The following is a 22,659-nucleotide window of genomic DNA, read 5'->3' as shown; positions in this document are numbered from 1 at the left end:
TTTGCACCCTTTACAATGGATTCCGCACTCCCCTCGCAACTGCAGCCGCTGACGTATACAGAGACAGCCTATGATCTTACGCTTTTTCCTAGATTCTCAGTGCCTTTCTCCGAATCTAATTCCATCAACACTCTGTGCTGTATGGTTCCCTTCCGCCAACCGATTTTTCGGGCCTGGCGGGGAATGAAAAATAGTCCGAATAGAACAGCAGTTCAAAAAAATCTGCGAGTCACAAAAATGAACTTTATTTCGTTTAAATAGGACTTAAAAGGTAGCAGATGGTTTCTTGCCTGAAATTCCTCCTTCATTAGAGAACGTCTGCTTGCATCACGTTTTCTTCATAAACAGTGGACCCCAATGTCAAAGCACTGGCAGTGTCTTGCATTAACGGATGCGGGGGGTCAGGAATGTCGGGCCACGTATGATCAGTTTCCAGTTTTCGAGATTGCTTTTGCCGCAGACTACATGCAAAATTGTCCTCTAAGGTCAAAGTTCATTACCTCGGTGTGGATCAAGCCAATTCACATCCAATACAAGCTAGCCAGGTGGCTTAGGAATCAAAATGTCATTGTGCTAGAGTCGCACCGTGGCTCTGTTTTGCCCGAAATATCTGTTGCTCACATGCATTACTCCTGTGGGACAACTTGGAGTTCCTCTGGAAAGTCCGGAATATCCAGCAAGTCTGAATTTTCATTGTCCGAAAAAACGGTCCGAAAACGCTGCTTGAAGACCGGAGAGAAGCACAGCGCAACAGTTTCTTGTTCATTCGCCCCACCCCTGCAGCATTTATTGGGAAACCCTTTTTTACACGAAACGAGGTCGGTGACCGACTACTTGTAGAACTCGTGCTCCGACTCGTCCTTCTTGATGTTGTTCTTGTAGCCCTTCTCAAAGTCCTTGGCCAGCACCACGTACCGGTTCTCCCGAACAGCATGCATGCCGGCCTGCAGAGGCACAAAGCAAACAAGGGCAGGAATTTGAGAAAAGGCTCGTAAAGACTACAGTCGAACCTCATTATAGCAAACACTGATATAGTGCATTATCGGCTATAGCGAACTAAGTATGAACTTTGGTTGGTCATGCTCCATTTCTATGACACTTATTCTTCTTATAATGAAACTGAAACTGCGAGAGCTGGAAGGGATATCGGCAATAACGAAGAAATATTCAGTCCGCATGAGGCTCGAAAATCGAAAGCTGCTCGGAAATTAGACGACAACACAACAATTTTTCAATAGTTCATAATACTAAGAAGTCGTAAAGCCCTTTCGTGCGCGGACACTGTGGAAGACTTCATCCTGCAGTGCTGTGAAAAGCCGCCATACGAAGATCACATCTTTCTTCAAATACAATGGAATCTCGATGATACGATTCTGGGTGATACGAATTTCGGGATGATACGAATTTCTGATAAGTCCCGGCGAAATTGCGTTGTTTGCAATGGGAAAAATTTCGGCTCTTATGAATGGACCTGCACGGCCCAGCGGATGATACGAACAAGTTGGCGAGGCGCCCGACTGCTGAGCGAGCAAGCAACAGCGACGTACAGGCTCTCTCCCTCCTCTTTGTCGCTCTTTCTCCAGGAACGGCCGAGCTGTTGTTTTCTGCTCGCGAAAACGCACTGCGCACTCTACAGGTGCGCTGATGCCACCACGAAACCACCCGCACACTGCGCGGGGCGTGGCCGGCTGCGGGCGGCAACATGGCGGCGGCTTCGGTCACGAAGTGGTGCGGGGCGCTCGAGCAACCACTTCTAACCACTCTTTAAAATTCCGCTCAAAGCAAATACAAAGTTGCTTGCGCAGTAAATGAGCTTGTGCAGTAAATGAGCTTGTGCAGTAAATGGGCAAATGCTTGTGCAGTAAATGAGCGAAAACGGTGCTATAAAACATCATTCGCCAACGAAAGCACCCATGAAAGTGAAAGCACCCATGAAAAATCTGCGGGAGGGCGGGAGACAGTCGGCGAAGCCAGCCGGCTGTTTCGAGCGCTTTGAAAATGGAGGGAAGAAAAGGTTAGGAGAGGCCCTGATGTCACATTTGTTAAGCCGAGTCCCGCCATGACTTGAGCCCACTGAGCCCAGCACTCTATCCCATCATCCTTTGCTGTCTCCGGTTTGATTTGACTAACATGGCGTCGCCCTGCCCTCCCACTTCAGAGCGAAAACAGCTTTGTCGCTAATTCCTCGGTGCGATGTCATGTTCTAAGCTGTTGATTTCGCCTTCAATTTGCCCATTCTAACCCTCACCCAAAGTTTCAATCGAAAAACGGCCTTCGTTTTTGAGATAGAAGGACGATTTTTCAGCTCTTAAGCCTAGCAAAGTAGCGTTTGTCGTCGTCATAGCAACAGGCTGGCGGGATGGCGAACACAGACGACGGGAACATTGTTTGGGGTCGTACAACACTGCGGTCTTTGCGCGCTACGTCTCAGCAGCGATAAATTTCACTTCACTTCATAACGAAGAAACACAAAGTGAGCAAAGAACGAACTGTGGCTCTCGCCAATGCTAAGCGAAGGGGATTTTCCCGGCAGGTCGCCGGCGGCGGCAGCGGCTCGCTCCGCCGATCTTGACGCGATGTAAGCGCCGCTGCGGCCAGGGTACGAGTTAAGGCCGCCTCCGACGGCGGAGTTTTCAAACTGGCCTAATCTAAAAACGTTTGTCGTAGCGACTGCGCTGGTTTGCAAGTGTAGCAAGGCAGCCACATACCAAGCGCCTTAAAAATTTGTCCGTTCTATTCGCCCAGGTTTGGCCACCGCAGTTGCAAACAAGTAAGCAACATTGTCTATGGGCTCAAGAAAAATGACGTGACTTCCTCCACACTTTTCGCAATGCATTGGGATGCTAGGGGCCTCTCCTGAGTATTCTTTCCTCCATTGCTTCGAAGCTGCTGCCATGAGGTGCCATAGCCTATGGAGGTGCACGCCTCCCCATCGGCACAAGTCATCAGGCTCCTGCCACTGCCATGCGCGTCGCGCATCATTTTCTGACCAAGGGACAGGTGGCCACAGGCGCGGAATCACCGATGCGGGCGTGAAAAAAATCACACGCACAACGCCGACGCACACGAATCGCGGGCCAAAACGCGCCATGCGGTTTACACGTTGACTGTTGTGCCATGTAGTGAGCTTGGGCACCACGAGTGAGGAGACGAAAGTCCAGAAAAGACCACTCGGCGACATGGAGTTTAAAAAAAGGCGGATAAATATCGCGGATTTCTTTACGCGAAAGTAAGAAAAGAAATAAACGAAAACTTTTTTGGTCTGTGTTGGTTCATACGAATTTCGGATGACACGAATATTTTTCACGGTCCCGCGAGATTCGTATCATCGAGATTCTACTGTAAATAAGAACGCTGGCCTGTTTTGTCAAACAAGTATGTTCTGTTGTAATTTAACGTTGCCATGTTCTAGTACATTAGTTTGAAATACCGCAGGGAGGCAGATATGGATTATGAACAGAGTGCTATCCTGTTCATGTGTTGTTTGTATTTTTTCTTGCTAAGTATTGCCCCCTCCTGCATGAGCCGGCATCTTGGCCTGCAGTATGAATAAATGAAATGAAATGATTACCTCGTTTATAGTGGGTTCGAAGCATGAGAAATCCGTTTTTGTATCTGGGATTATTGTGCTAGCCAGATTGCCAATTTGTTGCAGCCGATTTTTAGCTCTACTGACACAGCGAATATTGGATATAACGAGCTAATTTACTGCGCTGTAACTGCTTTGTTATAATGAGGTTCGACTGTACTAGCTTTGTGACCAGTTCCGAGCCAACTAAACGGCAGTAACGACCGAGGCGCTCAAGGTTAAAGGACCATAAAAATTAGGTTCACATTAGAGTGCGGGCCGCATTACGAGAAGTATGGTAGCTTTGGCCGAGCGGTTCAGTGTCGCCTTTTCTCATTTATCCCAGTGTGCAGATAGGTTTTCTTATCTCGAGTGTTCACCCACGCTGCTGCTTCACACCTTCTTCATGCTCTGCGGCCGTGTGAAAACTGCATTTAGGGTAACTCTGTCAATGCTACCAAGGAAGCTGGTTCATACTGGTTTGATGCAAACGTGTGCATGCGAAAGACAGTCAGATCGAAGGTCAGATCTGACAGAGGGATCGGCAGAGCATGGTGAACGGCGCTGCCGTGGTGGAACACGTATCTCAGGTGGGGATTGTTCTTGTCGCGCGACATCAGTGCCTCCCATCCCAATCACAACAGGATGGCGTGATTCGTGAACGCCGTCGAGCTTCGTGCTGGCATGCATTGGGAGATCCCGAATAAATGGCTGTCGTTCGCCACTACTGTCCACTGTGTTCTCGTATCGGCGAACCTCGCTGGGCTGCCGTGAATACAGCGGCCCTCGTGGTTAACGCACTGGGAGCTAGCATAGTGGTCTACACCAGAGAGCCAGCTATGTCACCCCATAAGAACCCCACACAGTGCACTACGTATGTCCGGTGCCTAACTTGTTCCAACTTCTTGCACAAAATACATTTTGCACGTGTGTTCCGCAGGCATTCTTCATATTTGGCGAGGGATAATTTCATGCATGTGAGTGCATCGTTTGTTTGCATTTTTGAACTTTGAAATACCTCAAAAATATTCTATTTTCGATATTCATAGCTGAACTATTCGTGAACAGTTCGTGAAAATTCGGCTTCCCTAGGTTATTGTGAACCAACCTAGATGGAGCTCTCTAAATGGTATAAAAACGTGAATGTGCAAAGCCCTCCTAACAGTGGAAATGGCCAGGACCAAGAAACAAATGTGTGCCTAGCCACCTGAACAACTTTTTTCGGCACTCCCGAAAATTTTATGCTCGCACAAAACTAGCCCCAAGTGTATCTCCTCCTCCTTCCCAGTGCTTGCCACTGGACATAAACTCGGAACACAATGACCACAAGCAGGATCAGCCATTTCATCAAGCTGTGCTCGCTACTTCCTGCTATAACTGTCTGTGCAGTTAGCAGCCGCAAATGTAGGGATCCACAAGGGTGCAAAAAATGCAGCTGCCACCGAGAGGCTTCGGAAGTGTTCTCAAGGTGGGGGGGGGCTCAAGCCAACCAATGATGATGATGATTTTGTGGTTGTAGAAACTAAGGCGTGTTTTTTTTTTCCTTCGGCATCTGAAATGTGTATATTTTTTTGTTTTCTAGGGAAGTCTGTCCTATAACTTTTCAAACAGAATCTTTAAACAAACATGAATTATTTCAGGTAGTAGCCCTGTACTCACTTAAAACATCCTACACACTGTAATAATCAAATTATTTCTTTGGTACGCGAAGAGCAATTTTACACCCAGTGGGACACATGAACTGCACTGCACGCCTTCACACGTGACACAGTCGATAGTGAATAAAATTATGGGAAGGAAATCATTTACACATCCTTACAAAGCAGCAAAACTCAAGTAACAGTAATGCGTCAGTAACAAGTTGCAAGAAAAAATTAAAGCCGTTCCACTCAATGTGAAAACTGTCGGAAGTGCAGAGCAGTGATTCGCCATAATGGGCTGTAGCGCAGTTATCTGCTTTTGAATTTCCCTTTGCTTTTGAATGCAATTCGAATTTCCCACCTTCGCAGTGCTCGTGCGCCCCCTGCCTAAAACTGCGCCAGCGGGAGTTCTGTTCTCTTTGTGCTTGCTTTTCCTCCCGCACGTGCCGGCGTTGCACTGCCACTTTTTTTTCGCTTACTGTTGCAAAAACCAACCCAACGAGCGTTCTGAACTAAATGAACGCGGGTGCTGCCGGTTAATTACGTGTATTTTGCCTCAAATGCACCTGCAGTTTTCTTTGCGCAATGGGGAGATCTATGACAAGCACCAGCGGTTCACTAGTTTTGAACGCTTATGACTATATAAACCCCTTGGCTTTCGAAGCCTCTGGTTTATGCCCAATGGCAGCGGCTATGACGTGTAGCTCTACTTGGGTCCAGCGAGCAAGCTACGACGACAAGGTGAGCCCGTAAAGTGCTCTGCACTTAAAAAACAAACAAGGCGAATTTCAAATTAAGTACCGATTACCCATGGCAAATGGGTCGTACGATCTGACTAAATGACTCAGTCGCGCTGAACGTTGCGCTTTGGACCACTCTTCTGGTTGTGTTTTTAGAGCCACGATTTGCTTAATCATGCCAAGACCAGGGGGGAGGGGTCTTTCAAGACTAGCGCACACAACTCAGTCGCACACGTCCTCCCAGTATACAACAAGACGAGGGTGTCAAGGGAAAGAGCGGGCGTTCACCTCCTGGCAGATGGCGTTGATGTCGGCGCCCGAGATGCGGTCGGGCCGGGCCACGTAGTCCTCGAGGTCCAGCTCGTCGCTCAGGTTCATCTGGCCCGTGATGGTGGAGAAGATGAGCCGCTTCTGCCGCCTGTCTGGCAGTGGGAACTCGATCTTGCGGTCCAGCCGGCCCGGCCGCAACAGCGCCGGGTCCAGGGTGTCCGCACGGTTCGTCGCCATGATCACCTGCGTGCGCCCCCCGCACCCGGCCCCACTTATGACAACCGTAATGGTGCGAAAGCTGAATGCGCAGCCGCGCTCTTAAAAATGCAAGTATCCAAAGCTCTTCACGCCCCTTCAGTATGGTATATAAGGGATCCCGAGTTACCAAGTTTGTCCGTATATGTGTGTGCGCATGTGTTGTCAATACATATCAATGTGCTTTGCATGCATTTCGTGATATCTGTATTCTGCAGTCCAGAACGACATTTATTATGTCGACATTTATTTATTAAGAACGACATTTATTATGTCACCTTAGGAGCCTATTTTTGGAGACTCACGGGGGAAAAGTGCACTTTTTAATCGATTTTGAACATACATAACACTGAAACAGCCCCTGAATAATTTTTTTTTCTACCAGAGTATCACAAGGTACGAACTGCACTACCTTTTTACTAGCAATTTTTTAATTCTTAGGCTCTATGAATAGATAGTGGAGCTCCGTTGAAAATATCCAATTGAAAAACTAATTAATCGTAAGGCATTTTTATTATCATGTGAATGCCAAAATTGTTATTTTTGTTATCCCTGACTCGGCTTTTCACACAAGTGTAGAGCCACGGCAAAAGTTCCGCAAGCGAGGTGACAGTCGTCGCACCCCACCAGCCCTCCCATTTCATTCCCCAACGTACAAATTCACAACGATCGTAATTTGAGTAATGTTGGTATGTTTAGCCGGCTCCATCTTGGCAATAAATTTCACTTCAGATAAATGAGCCATTATTACTAGCGTGAAATAATAGCCCGTCCCGCTATCGGACACTGCTTGAACACTTTGCGGTGATGTAGCCCGCTGCCGCAGCTTCTGCAGCGTCGATCGTCCCATTCACGCCACTCGCAAGCTCGCTGTGAAAGGCAGCAATAACTCGGCGTTTGACAACACTACAATGAGTCTGAAATTTCACTTCAAGCACGTGCTGGCCTCACACTCAAAGCCGAAACACGGCGAATTCATGGGCGCCACGTTGTTTTTGATGAACTCCCGTCTTTCCGAGTCCCGCAACATACCCCCAAAAGATCAAAGGACTAAATGTAAACCCAGCTACCCCCATAACTAAATCCATGATAGACATCGGTGAAGAGCACTTCGCCCGGCGGCCACGTTTTCACACCTTCACCGCACCAAGATGGCGGCACCCAGTAATGTCGTTCTGGAGATTCGGCGCTCCAAAAATTGCCATTTTTTCATCACCTTGCACAGGTGGTTCGATGCCTCAGTACACATAAGTATTTTTTCTACAGGACTTTGCAATGGTTTTCAATGGGGGAAACTGTAAAAACGCACATGTGCAACCCGACATTGCGACTTTCGAAAAAACTATCTCGGGAACAATTTTATGCTGGTTTCTTATTGAATGATCAATCAATTGAATCTTTACAAACACCATCACATCGGGGATGCTGGAAAATAATGCCGTCAGTAAGCATTTCCCCCAACTGAAACTGACGGGAGCGTTACAATCCTTGGCTCTCAGACTGTTTTGGAGCAATTTGGCGCAATTTTTGCAATTTTCAAGCTTTTGGAGCAGCCTGGCGCAGGAAAACAAATTTGTATCAAATCTGCGCAATATGCACAGCTGTCTCACCCCTGCACAAGCGAAAGTGAATCTCCCGCGCTACAGCAGAACCCCGATCGTGTTACTTTCTCAGGGCTGTGCAAGAACATCATATCATACCTGCCAACCTAGCAACATAAAAATTCGGGAGACCGCGCGAGGGGGGGGGGAGAGAAAAAGAGGGATTTTTTTTGCAAATTACCGAGACTGGAGATTGACATCGGAAAGGGGTAAGGATGTTTATTTTGAGCTGCTTTGTTCTTTCCGCGAAGTCGCGAAGCACGGAAACTCAGCTGTGTATGAGTCCAGAAATACTTGCAAGTACTTTGCTTTTGACAGTGCCATCGACCTTACAACTGAACTCGGGAAAACATGCAACTGACGCCTAGGCAGCGGCGTAGGCCTAGCGTACAAAATGCGCTCGCAGTTCCTCCAAACCCAGTCGTGCTCTAAACAACGGCTCCTATAGCAAGATGCCTGCCTGCCGCGTTCATGAAAGACCTGTTTTCAGTGGTGGTAGCTAGCGATCCTTGCGGAGGTCGCTCGCAACAGATTACCACACACACGGCCACAGCCAACGTTGGCCACGGCCGCCTCGATCCGCACCGCCGCCGTGGTGTGCATGCCCCCCTTCTACCGAACCAACCGATCTGCATTGGCAGTTGGCGATCCGAAGTGGCCAACGTTGCTACAAATTTCAAGTTGACAACATGCCGCATTAACACAGACACTCTTGAAGTACTCACATCAACGCTTCATGCCAAAACTATGCGTGGAACGTCAGCTACGACAGAGAGACGCGAAAGTTGTGGTACCATTTCCCTCACCTTCTTTCGGTACGGTGGCGAGCGCGTCTCGCGCCGGCCTTCGCCCAGTTGCGCAGTACTCTATAGCAGTCTATAGTGCCTAGAATATACTTAGCGGTACTCTACGGTAAGGTTACAATAAACTAGAAGTATAGTGGCGAGTGCTCTCTTGCAGCACCACAACTGTCGCAGCAATAAAGACTGACGTGTGCGCGTGATTAAAAAAAAAAAAAACGCCTCTACTGTGGCGGCCACTGTTCGGGAGATTCAAGATAGCTTTTGTACAATCGGGAGATTAGGTCAAAATTCGAGAGTCTCCCGGACAATTCGGGAGAGTTGGCAGGTATGTCATATGATCGGGGACAAAAAAGTTTTCGCGACAATCTCAAATTGCAACAAACTAAAATGCTAATCGCTTATCCATTACCAAACAATGTTTTTTCATTTCAATCAGCCAAGTGGCATGAGTTTTGGTTTCAGTAGTCTGTACTTGAGGCCATCCCTTCAGCTAGGATTGATCCAATCCAATCCAACCACAATGCGTATTTCCAGCTTCATATGAGCCGTCGTATGAACCAAATTGCGAGTACTCATGCGTTGCATAACTGATAGATAAATTAAATTGTTCCAACGAAGACTTTGCCAGGACTGCAGTGAAAAATAAACAAGAGCACCTTTATGATTCCTGTTTAATCTGCAACAGCCACCCCACGCCACCTCTCCCCTCAAATTCGAAATTGCCTATTCTGGGAAATGAGCTTCATGGGTTGATGCAGGCACAGAAGCTGCAGACACGTAATTACGAAATACGTCCACCTATACAAACTCCTAAAGAAGCCATGCTCCAAGCTTGAATGAATGATGGTAAGCGATCACACACAGTCAAAAACACCTCCGATACCGTCCAAGCCCAAAGCAACCCCTTGCTTCCTCTCAGGTAGGTGGCAGGCTCTCGGATATTCGGCAGACTTGCCAGAGTGCATACCCACCTTGACGTTTGTGGTCTGGTCAAAGCCGTCCATCTGGTTGAGGAGCTCCAGCAGGATTCGCTGCACCTCTCGATCCGCTGCGGGAATATCCACACACACTAGTCAGCGCACCACAGCAAAGCAAAAACCTCCCCAGCATGCCTACCACTCAAAAACACGCGAATTGTTTGGAAGCACGGACACAGAGAACTTCACCTCTCACCAAAGCTTTTTGTGGGGCCAAAAGGAGCTTACACACCGACTCCAACCTCAGAAATGTACACTGGTCCTCTTTACCTCTAAACCACTTTCTTTTATTTCTTTTTTTATTTCTTTAGGCGATTTTGGCATTACTCTCGTTGGAGGATTTCTGTTGCCATTAGAGCAGGTTACAGCAGGACACCAACTCAATCCACCAAAATGGGTTTTCACTTTAGCTCTCTCTCTATAAAGGAAAAAGCGCCCTTCTTTTTGGGCTCCGGTCACGTTTTCTCTACACAAGAACTGCTTGGCTCAAAAACATGCGAGGAACACAAAAACGAAGCTTAATAGATGTGCTTTCCACTAATATAATGGTACAAAAAAAAAAAAAAACTAAATAGTCGAAACGCAAAATTTAAAATCAGTAACTATTTTTCGCCTGTGAAAAAGACCTGGTGCAGTTTTAAAATGTGCATTTTAATGTATCAGTAGATGGCAATAAATGTTCTATCAGCCAGAGTTCGAAAAAAGCTAGAACACCTTATCTCTCTCACGGAACCAGCTCAAAAGAACAAAAAAAAAAAAAAATTCATGAGCCCTTCCACTCTGTGAAGCTAATCCACAGTGGAAGCTTGTTAGCACATAGCATAGCCGTGAAACGAGTTTAGGTGCAGGGTACGAGCAAATTTGATTTCTCTTGACCACTGGCGGCAGTCGTCCCCAAAAAAGACACATATATACACACACATGCTTTTAGGTATTTACATTCTACTAATCATCAAAACAGTGCCTATAGATAATTAATCTACCCAACATGCATACCCAGAGAGCCGGTGTACAAGTTTGAAATCTAAGTCATGTTTTGATCTTGCTTTATCACTAACTAGGTGTTTATCACTAACTAGCCTACTCAAGATGGATATTCAAGTGATGAGACATATAAACTTGCAGTAAAAATCATGTTCTCAAATGCATGCGACTTTGGTGGTGGCTGCATGCTAAAAGCACACACACTGGAACATTCCTTTCCCAACACCTCATGCTTAAAAAACACCTTCACACTCGGCAGGCTTTGTGAAAAATACATGGACACCACATGGATACGTGGACCTAGGGGGTGGCACTGGTCGTGAGGACTGAAAATTCGCCAAAAAATCAGTTTTCTGTATCAATTTTATTTGCACTCTACAAGTCCCAAAGAATGTACCTGCAAAATTTTATAACTGTACCATAAGTATTTACAAAGCTGTCATCCTTTGAAGTTGCCTTAATGAACATTTTCACCTATGTATCCAAAATTCGTGCCTTGTTTTCCCGGCGAATTTTTTTTCCCCACAATGTCAACTGTCGGGTACAATATCTTGGGATGCACTGATCAGACCTGTATCATTTTTGCTGCATTTGAAAGCTTATGAACCGAACAGTGCAATAAAGCCACAGAAATATAAAATATCTTCTTGCTTGCACAATTTTTTATGCCGTCCCTTTTACGAAAACATTGGCAATTGATCACCTGGCATTTAACTCTTTCAGTACGGCGCCATAGGCCATCGGACGCCGGTGTCCGATGATTTCTAACGTCCCGCGAAAGCTAAAAACGGCACCTGTCGGACAACTAACACCGTCTGGCATATTTATTGACAACTCATTTTTCGATTTTATTATGTTTTGTTGATATTTCGCGTGCAGAGACCGCGCCAAGAGTGAAATTTGAACCCGCGGTAGTGGCGAATTGTGTGAAAACGGCGTCCGCTGTATTTGGGCTGTATTTATAAACAAAACGGGCTTCCTATCTGATGACTGCGGCTTTACACATTGATGTGTAGGGTCTGGACAACGTACGGTAGGAATATTTTGCCAAATGCGCCGCGTCATACCACGTTATCACCTTCATGATAGCCTGGCACTCGTGCTACCGCTACGGAGTGATGCGCGACACTTCTCAAGAGTGTTGGATTTTTTTTTCTCGTTTTTTACCACTAAAGTGAAAAGGATTTTGTGTCAGAACACAAAAAAGTGTGCTTGGATGCATGACCGACTTACACTCGAGTGGCTTCGACGAGTGGCACAGCCGCCAGTTCCGCTAGTTTGACGGGCCCACAAAAATACAAAACTTGGTGTACAGCGTTGATATATATATTGAATCATAGCCAAGAAATGTAGGAACAATTTGTATATCTTAGAATTCCTAAAATAATTTTTAGGCTCATTAAATTGCCTATATACAATGCGTGCATACTTTTTTGTGCATTTTTTTCTTATTATTTGACTAATAAACTGTAAGTAATTGTACTTTTCACAAAACTGCTGGTATATGTTTGTAAGAGCAATCTATAAGCTACAATTACATGCATCGCAATGCTAAATGTGTTCACTAGCTCAAGAGAAAAAAATAGTTTTGTGGAAGCACTCAAAATCGGCCGTTTTTCCGCCGCAACGAAAGAGTTACCTAATAAGTTTACAATGTTTGCAGAAACAATGCTAAAATTACTGCGATGGTATAGTTGCACTCCCTGATCCTTCTAGAGCATAGACGGATAAAAATTATAAGGGTATTTCATAGGTAAATAACGAGAAAATTGGCCGAAATGAAACGGCATCCCATGTCGCACCGCTCTGATTTTATACTACGTAGATGAAAACGGACCACACATTTTTGCTCGGGATGCTAAAATACACCTACTGCGTAAATCTCAAGCACACAGGTTAGAAAATAACAAAAATACCCTCAAGACCAAGACCAGCGTCCCTCCTTAACAGAGACGCAAGCCACCTGCCGCGCCATGCCAGACTCGCAGCCCCTCTTTAGCTGCAGCAGTAAGACAGTACGGCGCGTAGAAATCACTGCTTGTAGTGGGAAGAAAGAAAGAACACGAGAAAAGGGTCAGGTGCCCCCCCCCAACGCACCTCCCGTCTGTGCGTCGAAGCGCTTGGTGGCGATGGCGTCGATCTCGTCGATGAAGATGATGGCAGGCGCGTTTTCCTTCGCCAGCCGGAACACATCCCGCACCATGCGGGGCCCCTCGCCCAGGTACTTCTGCACGAACTCCGAGCCCACCACTCGGATGAAGGCGGCTGCAAGAGAGGAAGGCGCCCCGTCAGTTTCAAGTCACATACGCTCTGATACCGGATGTATGCCACACTCATTCCCAGCCAGCCAGAACTGAGCACAAAGAAATACGTAATTGCACTGCACAGACTTTGCAAAGGAGTGGCACCGGGTTCGCCAGCTCAAATCTTGCCCCCAATCCTCACTCTAGAGCGAAAATCCAATTATGATACAAGTGCAAAGTAATGCCAAGGCATCATTCAGCTGGAAATTGTTCACCCAAACCAGGGTGCTCTCTTACAGGTGCAGCCTACAGTTGTGGGCTGTTGCCGGCCAGAAGATCAGCATTAACTTGAGTGTGCGGTAGTAATTAACAGAGAAGCACAGGTAGGGAAGCGCAAGCTGCTTTTGCAAATAATCGGTGCTGTGGGCGAGAAAATCACTTCTACCAGCTACCAGCAATGTGCAAAAAGAAAAAAAAAAAGCAGGGCTGGTACAACTTAGAATAACACTGAAATGCCTCCGATGGCACCGAGATATGTTGAGCATGAGTCTCCTTGGTTGAGTCTGTTCAGCAAGTGGTTGGGCCTGCTGCGGACTGTTTACCTTTGCACATCAAGCAGCGTGAAAGAGTTGGGAAATAAAGGTCGGAATGAGGCGGTGAAGTGGTGTAAAAGGTACGAAAAACGTCAGTTTATCCCTGCCAGCATCCATCGTATGAAGTGGACAGCGTTGTACAATTGAGGTTTTTAATGCGCTGTTTCTATGGGGAGTTTGCCGGGACGGCGGTGTTCTGTTCTGTTGTGGCAGAGAGGTCATTGTAAAACCGGGGGACGTATAATCAGGGTCCCACTATATAATGTCAGTTGTGCAGCCCCCCTCCCCTGTCCTAAGTAATACCCTATCATTGCCTTTTAAGGGCGAAACAATTGGAGAAAAAACTGATGGCCAGACCCCCATTTTGAATACAAAGTTCAAAGACCTAACATGCTCAAGCTCGCAACATAGTATCAATCGCACTTCTGGCACTGCTACCGTAACGAGCTGCTGTGTTTAATGAATCCATAGCCAAAAACTAGGTGCACCATTTCCATAGCCTCTCATTTGCTGGGAATAGTATGAAGCACGTACCTGCAATCATAAAACTGAGCCTCAGCAAATTAAAGTGTAACCACAAGACCAAAAGTAGGCAGACTCTTGAATCCATCCCAAACACGTGTCAATTTTTGTAGAAAAGAAAGAAAAAAATGCAAGTTCACAACGTGAACACACGCAATAAACCGTGCCCGGCTGTCTTCGCATTTGAAGGCCTCCCGAGTACGTTGACTTCCAGCAAAGCACCCAAAAAATCACGAACAAACACTGCCAACGACGTACTTGCTCCAACCACCAGGGCAGAGGGTTCTCTCTCTCTGACAACCCGACCACACGCAGTAGCTAATGCACAGCCACCCGCAGGGATTGAGACAATGAACAAGAAGGGCAGCAAACCCTGCCAAGCCAGTTTTCACATTTACAGACCTCCTAGGTCACCAATTTCCAACAAACCACTCAAGCAATCATGAACAAGTGCTCCATGCGCTGCCTTTGATTGACTGTAGGGTTTAACAGGCTGAAGCAACGCAGGCGATGAGGTGCGCCGTAGTGGAGGGCTCCGGATTAATTTTGGCCATCTTTAACGGCGCACTGCCTTTGCCCCAGCCACCAGAGCAGAGGGTTTCCCTTTTCACACAACCGCCAGTGGTCAGCAAAGGAAAAAAGCGACAGCCAACAGCACCGACCGGTGGTGTGGTGGGCGACGGCCTTGGCCAGCATGGTCTTGCCGCAGCCGGGCGGCCCGTACATGAGCACCCCGCGGGGCGGGTCGATGCCGATCTGCCGGTACAGCTCGAAGTGGGTCAGGGGCAGCTCGACGGCCTCGCGGATCTCCTGCTTCTGGATGTCGAGGCCGCCAATGTCGGCGTAGCGCACGTCAGGCTTCTCGTCAGCGCGCAGCATGGCGATGGACGAGTCGGCCTCGGGTGGCAGCACGTCCACCAGCGCGTTGCTGTGCTTGTGCAGCGCCACCGAAGCCGAGGGCCGCAGCAGCTCGCGGTCCAGCGTGGACAGGATGCGCACGTAGTAGTTGGAGCCCGTGGTGGAGCCCACAATGCCCGTGTGCGGGTCCACGGCCTCCAGGAACTGGCCGATGACCAGCGGCACACTCTGGATGCGCTTGACCTCCTCCTGCGCGTGCAGGTACTCCTTCTTCAAGTTCCGCTGCTCGTCCTTGATGTACTCCTCTTGCACCGCCAGGAACTCCAGCTGCCGCTCCAGCTTCTGCAAAGCGGGACAGGAGAGCCAGCACCAGGTCAGCACCAGGACAGGGCAGGGTCAGTGCACTTCAACAGCGAACCTTGGTGCAGCTTCCTCCTCCAAGCAAATTTTGAAAGGCTTTTATTATTTTATTATTTTCTCACACTACTACTGCCTACCAACAAAACAACCTTTTCATCATGCTACCTTAGTGTTGCAGCGATTGCTTTAGGACAATACAACTTGTCTCTCCCTATTGAATTGTACACCCTGAAAAAAGTACTGACATGAAATTTCAAAGCCGAGACAACTATGCAAAAGGCTTCCTTTGTGCATGAAGATATCTCCCAGGAAATTTCAACAGTATTCGTTCAGTATAACATATTTTAAATCCACATGAACCATTGAGCGCACGAGGAACTCGGAACGGATAGCCTATCGCAATCGTCATCAGCATGACACCATCTGCTCCTCCTGGCCCAAAACTGCCAACGTGAGAGTCCCCATGACATTGCCAATGTGCTGGCTGCGGTTGGCGCACGCTGCTTCGGCATGTGTATCACGTCACAGTTTTGGGACTGACGCCATGCTGCCTGGGCACGTGGAAATGGTGGAGACCACGGCTGGTCTGGATGCGCGTGAGCACATCCAGACTGGCAGTGGTGCGACAAGAAAAGGTGATGTCACGAGCGCCCTCCTGTCATGGCGGCCGCCTCGGTGTTCGTTTTGTCGAAACCGAAACTGACACAAAGAAACGAGACTGCAAATAAATTATTTACGCTGCTACCAACCGTCTTATTCTATGATTAGTGGGCTGGTAGGCACCCGGAACAGCAAAAAAAAAAAAAAAAAAAAAGTAACATGAAAAATTTCATGTCAGTACTCCTTTAATATCCCCGCCATTTTGCATTCGGTCGCACAGATGGCGCCACCATCCTGTCTGCCCCAATTTACTGGAGATATTGCATCCCCATCGCAGCTGAGTGCTGCCGTGGCAATTGGGTGCCTGTTGAGCTAAAATAAACAAGTCTTGCTGCCGAAATTTGCCCAAATGGTCTGCTCACTTGGCTCTGCCTTTCCATCTGAGGCCTAAACATCACACTCCATTAACACGGTGCAGAACTACTGCTGCTTAGTGACAGTCCCTGCCCTGAGCTGATCTCTAACTGGTTCAAGAGGTGCAAACATTGAACCTATCTCCGGACTGGAACTCCTACTCGCTTGTCAGTATCCCCATATTTAGGCTTAGGCACAAAGGTTAATGCAAAAAATAGGCCGTGGCAGCCCACTGTTTATCAGCCGGGTCAGCAGCAACGAACCAACCCATGTTGTGCACGATTGTGGGTCACTTATCGTTTTGTATGTTTAATAAATTTTTAATAAATTTTTCCAATTAAACTGCAGTCATTCATAACCACTGCAAGGTAGAAGGCTCGTGACCCATCACCTGCTGCACAGCAGCCATCAGCTGTAACAGGCCACAACCTTTGCCGATAGTCCTACATATGTAATGTAGAGGCTGCCCAGTTATAATGCCCAAAGTTGAGTTTTGAAGACAGAGAATACATTTCCGCATTCTATTTTCATGCAACCATTTTTTTTTTTTTTGCTCCAGTAAAAGCCACTGGTCACATCATTTTTTGGGGGGAGGGGGAGCCTATCTAAAATGCAAACCCCATAGACAGTGCTGGCACGATAGTTCACCATGCAGATGCCAGAAATGTGCTTCTTGTGACTGAAAAAAAAAAAAAAAAAAAAAAAAACAAGAAAAAAAGAAGATGACGACAAGGGGGCCCCATACACACCTTGTACTTGGTGTAGAAATCCTCGGCATCTTGCTCTTCAGTGCCAGCGAGCTTGGGCTCAAGGGTGAGCACCTCTTCCTGCGTGTGCGGATGAGAGAGATGGCGAATCACAAGGCTCGGTCAACACACAAAAGAGCAACAACCCGCTCCAAACATCGCGGCTCCTAAATGTCTAAATGTGTTTTGTCTCGATTAATAATCACAAACGGGTGTCAAAAGCAACCCAATACACAACATAAAACATGCCTTAGCAAGTGGCGTAGAAAGATTGCTTGTGTAGCAGCAATGTGCATGAACAAAAGCACTTCAAATTGTTTGTTGTTCAGGTTGAAAGCCTGTTGACACGTTTTAATCGCAATGTAAAATTCAAACTGACATTTGGACCAGTTGCTTCATGATAAAACAATGAAACAGCACTTAAACGAAGGCAGTAAAAGAAGACACAGACAAGAGCACTGTGTCTTCTTTCACTGTCTTCGTTTAAGCGCTGTTTCACTGTTTTATTGCAAAATTCAAATGCTGGAAGAAACTGCACGCCCCCGCATGTTTACAAACAAAGTCGTAGACTTGGCAAGTTGACGGAATCCCTAGTCCATGTGGTGCGGTATCAAATAAAAAAGGCAATGGTCAGAATCCCAAACAGTACAAGTTTTTTTTTTTCGTCGCCTGCAAAATTTGACAAGTTTTTGGTTATTGGGCTTTTGTTGGTGAATGTTTCTGCAGTCAGGTTATTCCTACAATTATCCCGATATCAATGCGCAATAATTCTACTGGGTCAGCTTCAACACTTTCCCGTCCATGCCTATTCAAATCGATAGTAATTTATGAACACCTTCAAGAACTTCGAATTTTTACCATTCGACTTTGGCACTTGCCGAGTGTACTCTTAGAGCCGGTGCCAACTACCGAGTAGTAGAGACACCTCTTTGGTTTTGCTTTTTTGCGCAGCACTAATTTTTTTAAAGCGCTGCTGGAATCATGTGATGGGCGCTCTGAAGATATGGCAATGGCATCGATATCACGCATGACTGCGACATGAAAACGTCACATTTTTAGCAATTTGAACAAGCCTGCATAACAATTTTTTGATGATATTTGCAGCACTCACTACAAGGACAACTTTCATTCATTGGAGTTTAGTATGAATAGCGCGAGTGTTTAAAACCAGCCAGGAACGTGATACCCCTGTTCAAAACAAGCCCCAGAAAATGCAAAAGGATCGAAAATGTAAACAGTGCCACGAACAAAGAAGAGTGGAGCAGGAAACGAATGTTTTCTGGGGTGCACGTGCGGCCAACAAATGTTTCACAAGTTCAAGGAGCTGCTTTCCCCAGTGGAACGAAACCCATTAGGGCTAAACGTGTTTTTTCGCAAGTCAAGAAATTTTACAGTTAGGCATTTGATATTTGCAGGAGTTTTTTGCACTGCTAGTACATATACAAAATGTACCTTCAATTTTCGGAGTTTTTTTTCTGCGTAGAGCAACACCGACATTTTTACTTATTTTTTGTTTGTCACAAAATTTTTCTGTATGGCTTTATTTTCTTTTTTTTTCCCACATAAATATTCTTGTTTGAAACAATTACCATTGCAAAGGAAATTTACCTTTCTACATTTCGATACCATACACTTACAAGTTGCATATTTTTTGCGAACAGGAAAAAATAATTCGCTAGACTACCCAAAATCCCTGCTTCTCTCATGGGAAGGAGAGTGCTAAGATTGCGTTTGGTGTAGTTCAGCTGGATTAGGTTCAGTTACACTGGGTTGTGTTACAGGGTTCGTACGGGCTTCAAAAGCAAAAATTCAAGGGTTTCAAGCAAAATTCAAGCAAAAATCTGGGATTATTTATAACTTTTTCAACAAAATGCAAAATTTTGATATTGACTAATACCTAAGCACATTAATGCACATTTAGATAGGCGCTATGGGTTCATGAATGCTCCCCCAGCTTTTTTTTTTTATAGTTTATATTTACAGGTTTTTCTTTTTTCTTGGTATTTTGCCGAGGCTGTTTGATTTCAAAACTTCATTAATGTTGCCTGCATCTCCTGCTTTGTCAACAAGAGTATCAGCTGAAATGAACTCAGCAAGTGTTGCTACAAGGCAGGATGAACTATGTACACGTCCACCATTTGCACGTAAAAGCAAACGCAGATGGAGCGTATAAGTCACAGCAAACATGCAATGAAAGGCCGTCCACAGACTAGATGGAGCATGCAAGATAGAGAACAGAAGCTGGCTTTCACGGGATTGTATCGTGATATGAACTCTATTGAGGAGTGCTGCTCCCAATGTTACCTCGTAACAAGGAGAATCCACAACTCGTACTTTCACGCAATACACTGAAACTTGACTGTTACAATGTTTCTTTACATTTTTAACACCTAAAATTCACGACAAACACTTTAAATTCTTGTGACAAGACAGGGCCATTGATTCTCTCCAGAAAAATCAAGGGTTTTCAAGGACCCTTCAAAAATTCCAGGACTTTCCAGGCCTTGAAATTTACACCTCTAAATTCAAGTTTTTTCAAGGTCCTGTGCGAACCTTGTGTTAGTTTAGCTATTACGTTAGAGAACGTGAAGTTACTTGTTGCAGTGATTTTTGTCACTGCTGAAATGTGTCACGAGAAAAATAAGATGCTTTTATTCATGGTAAAGGAAATGCAGTGAGAGGTGAGTGCCGGAAGAATTTGGCTAGGCGTTTCTCCCGGCTGCCGGCAGAATAGACACTACCCTTGTTAACAGCTTTGAATCAATTCGTGCCTGCAGATTTATTACAAGGAGAAACAGACCTATCTCTGTACACGGGCACTTTTTTAAAGTCTCTGAACACGCATCTCCTCGTCAGATAATGAGACCCATTTTAGGAACACATGAGCGGCCACAAAGCGTTGTATCTGTTGCGATGTGTTTATTGTTTTCATCATTTTAGTGAGTCGGCAGACTAGTATGCGACGTCCTTCATTCCGTCTCCCTCGTAAATCCGACCACTGTACAAGAAATTCAAACAGGCAGCGCGTGCGAAGGTATGTTGCAATGAACAAACTCCAGAAAGCAGATCCGTCACAAAGCTGATCTAACAAGGTGGCCGAACCCTGGCATTACGGTCGTTGAACCAACAGGGTTTAACTGTTGGGTCGAGCGAAGTGGCAGCGAAACTCCCTCGATCTGATGCTTCGCGCATGAGTTGACTTTCAAACACAATCGTAATGAAAGAGTCTGCGTCCTGAAAGATTCTTCCCACACCTAAAGACAGCTTGTCAACAAATAAATCGCTAGTAGTGACGGCCGCGAAAACACTCCTGCTTCGCATTTGCGCCGAGCACAGTTTAGAAAGCGAGAGTTTTGGGCTATTATATTACGTTTAAGATCCGTAAAAATACGCACAACTCGAACTCTAAAACAAATTGTGCCCCGTCACGCTGGTGATGGGCTTTGGGAGGGACGCCAACCATTTCCAGATCACACTCACTGGGTCAGTAAAGCATTAAAATTACTGCAGGTTGGTGAAACAATACTAATTCTTCCAACCAAGGCGTTGAGGGGACAAAATCAGAATAAATTAAGCCGCACAATTATACAAAAGATCTCACCTTCTCGGGCAGGATGATGCCGATCTCTTCCATTTCGCCGCAACGACTGTGGATTTGGATTGTCTTTTCGTGAACTGGAAAAAATTGGCCAGCGGCCAGACGTTCGTTATCATATTTAAAACTAAAACAAACTGCAGCGAACTAAACTCTATTAGCATTCAGCATAATAGAAAACTTCTAAAAAGTTGTTTGGGTAAATAATGCATTACTTTATTAAAGTTATTGATTATATGTTCACCAGAGCGATCCAATCCGATCCACGCGAAACGGCGCGCGCCTCCGGACCTGACGTTCAGGAACGGTGGACGAGCTCTACCGCGCATGCGCCAACTAGACATCAAAAAACAAAGAAAGCGACTTTTTTTTTTGCCGGACGTGACGTCATGGTTTTAAAAAATGGCAGCTGTTGTACGGTTACCTCGCTGCGATCTTCTCGCCGTGATTTTTGTCTGCCGTTGCAGCGGTGCACAGGCTTACGATTGTGCGAAGGCACTCTTTAAGAACTTCTGGACAGCACTCACGGTGGTGTGCAGCGTGTGATCGGGACGTTGAGTGTGTGCGACTGCCTAATTTTCGCGTAGTACGTTGCGACGGTGACCACGGGCGCCCTGCATCAGTTCTGCCGCCTCGATTTGCGAGAGTGATGAGTGCGCTCGCGACAGGCTTCTGCGCTGCATTTCATTAGATCACCGTGTTGAGGCCGCTGGGCGTCTCGTCTCCGACGTGCGAGTGCGCGTATGCCTTCAACTTCAAACGGCGGTGCTATCATGGCCAGCCGCGAACGATCGTTCGCACGAAACTCTTGTCGCTCACCACACGGTCATTGTCTAAGAAATATCAAGACTGTTGCGACCTACAAAGGTGATTCCTACGCGTCGCTTTGGTTCGTCGAACCCCGTGTCTTGTAATTGCTGCATGCTGTCATAAGCTCCGGGACATTACATTCAGGTGGTCATGGTGCTGCTGCATATTCTCGCTAAAACATTGCAGAGGACTCTTGGCGCGCAGAAATGAAAAGTTTGTAATTATCCACGTTAGTTTCGTTGGTCTCTAGAGGGTTGCTTTCCTGAGGAGCGTATTGATGCGTATGTCGCGGTATGGGAGCTGTACAAATGCGTTGACGGATGTGGAGGGGCACACTTTGTAACTGCTCTTAGGGCGCTGGATATACGAGGAGTTCAAGGGTGTCTCGTCTGGTAGGTGGTTGAGGCGGGAGGTTTGGGAGTGATGGTAAGCTTTGTGCAGTTTAAGGTATTATGTACTTCCAGTTCGACCAACTTGCACGTGGGTGTCGAGAGGGCACCGTTCGGTCTGTGAAAATATTTATTTTGCCCCCACCATATTTGGTGCCCGTGTGTGCTTCTGCTGTCAGCCTTCGTCGTGTTCTGCTTGATCCTACACAGTCACAAAGTTTGATAACCGTAGCGGGCCCCGCACGACATGCGGCAGTGGGCCAAATTAACATTCTCAAATGCTATTTACACAGAAACGTTGGACACCAATTCTTGTAACTTGTTCCGACTGTGACTACACAGCCCTTTCACCATGATGCACAGCATGTACTGCAAGTCACGTGCTTTGTTCGTATTTCAATGTATCTTGATGGTACAAAGGGCAGACAAAGCACTGCCCTAACAGGTGGTGGTGGGAGCATGCCGCATTGCTGACGACTGGAACAGGAACCGATTTTGTGCTCTACTCCAAGACAATGCATGCCAGGTGGCTGCATGCCAGAATTTGATACGACGAGAGTGCTGAAGTTGTATGGCACAAAACAGGAATGAGAAATCTTTGAGGCCTATGTGATAAAGATGGGAGACAGATGCACTATAGATTACTGAATAATTAGTGTGAAGTGTGCAGCAGCTGTAACTGCTTTTTACA

The 22,659-nt window shown here is 46.5% G+C and overlaps 1 protein-coding gene across 1 annotated transcript; it reads right to left on the bottom strand.

The window, feature by feature from the left end:
• Window positions 1-223: 223 nt before the first annotated feature.
• Window positions 224-20,885, bottom strand: LOC144179398 (26S proteasome regulatory subunit 6B). Its single transcript, XM_077707740.1, has 7 exons — window positions 20,776-20,885; window positions 17,178-17,255; window positions 14,859-15,396; window positions 12,936-13,103; window positions 9,849-9,925; window positions 6,237-6,461; window positions 224-944 (listed from the first exon to the last, which is right to left on the bottom strand). The coding sequence occupies exons 1-7, from the start codon at window positions 20,806-20,808 to the stop codon at window positions 831-833; spliced, it is 1,233 nt and encodes a 410-aa protein (XP_077563866.1). The 5' UTR covers window positions 20,809-20,885; the 3' UTR covers window positions 224-830.
• Between the last annotated feature and the right edge of the window lie 1,774 nt (window positions 20,886-22,659).

This window comes from Haemaphysalis longicornis, unplaced genomic scaffold (assembly GCF_048455015.1).
Source record: "Haemaphysalis longicornis isolate Haplotype H1 unplaced genomic scaffold, Haemaphysalis longicornis Haplotype H1 scaffold_4, whole genome shotgun sequence".
Taxonomy (NCBI): Eukaryota; Metazoa; Arthropoda; class Arachnida; order Ixodida; family Ixodidae; genus Haemaphysalis; species Haemaphysalis longicornis.
Note: the sequence above shows the minus strand (reverse complement) of the source record. Positions and strands in the feature narration are given on the sequence as shown.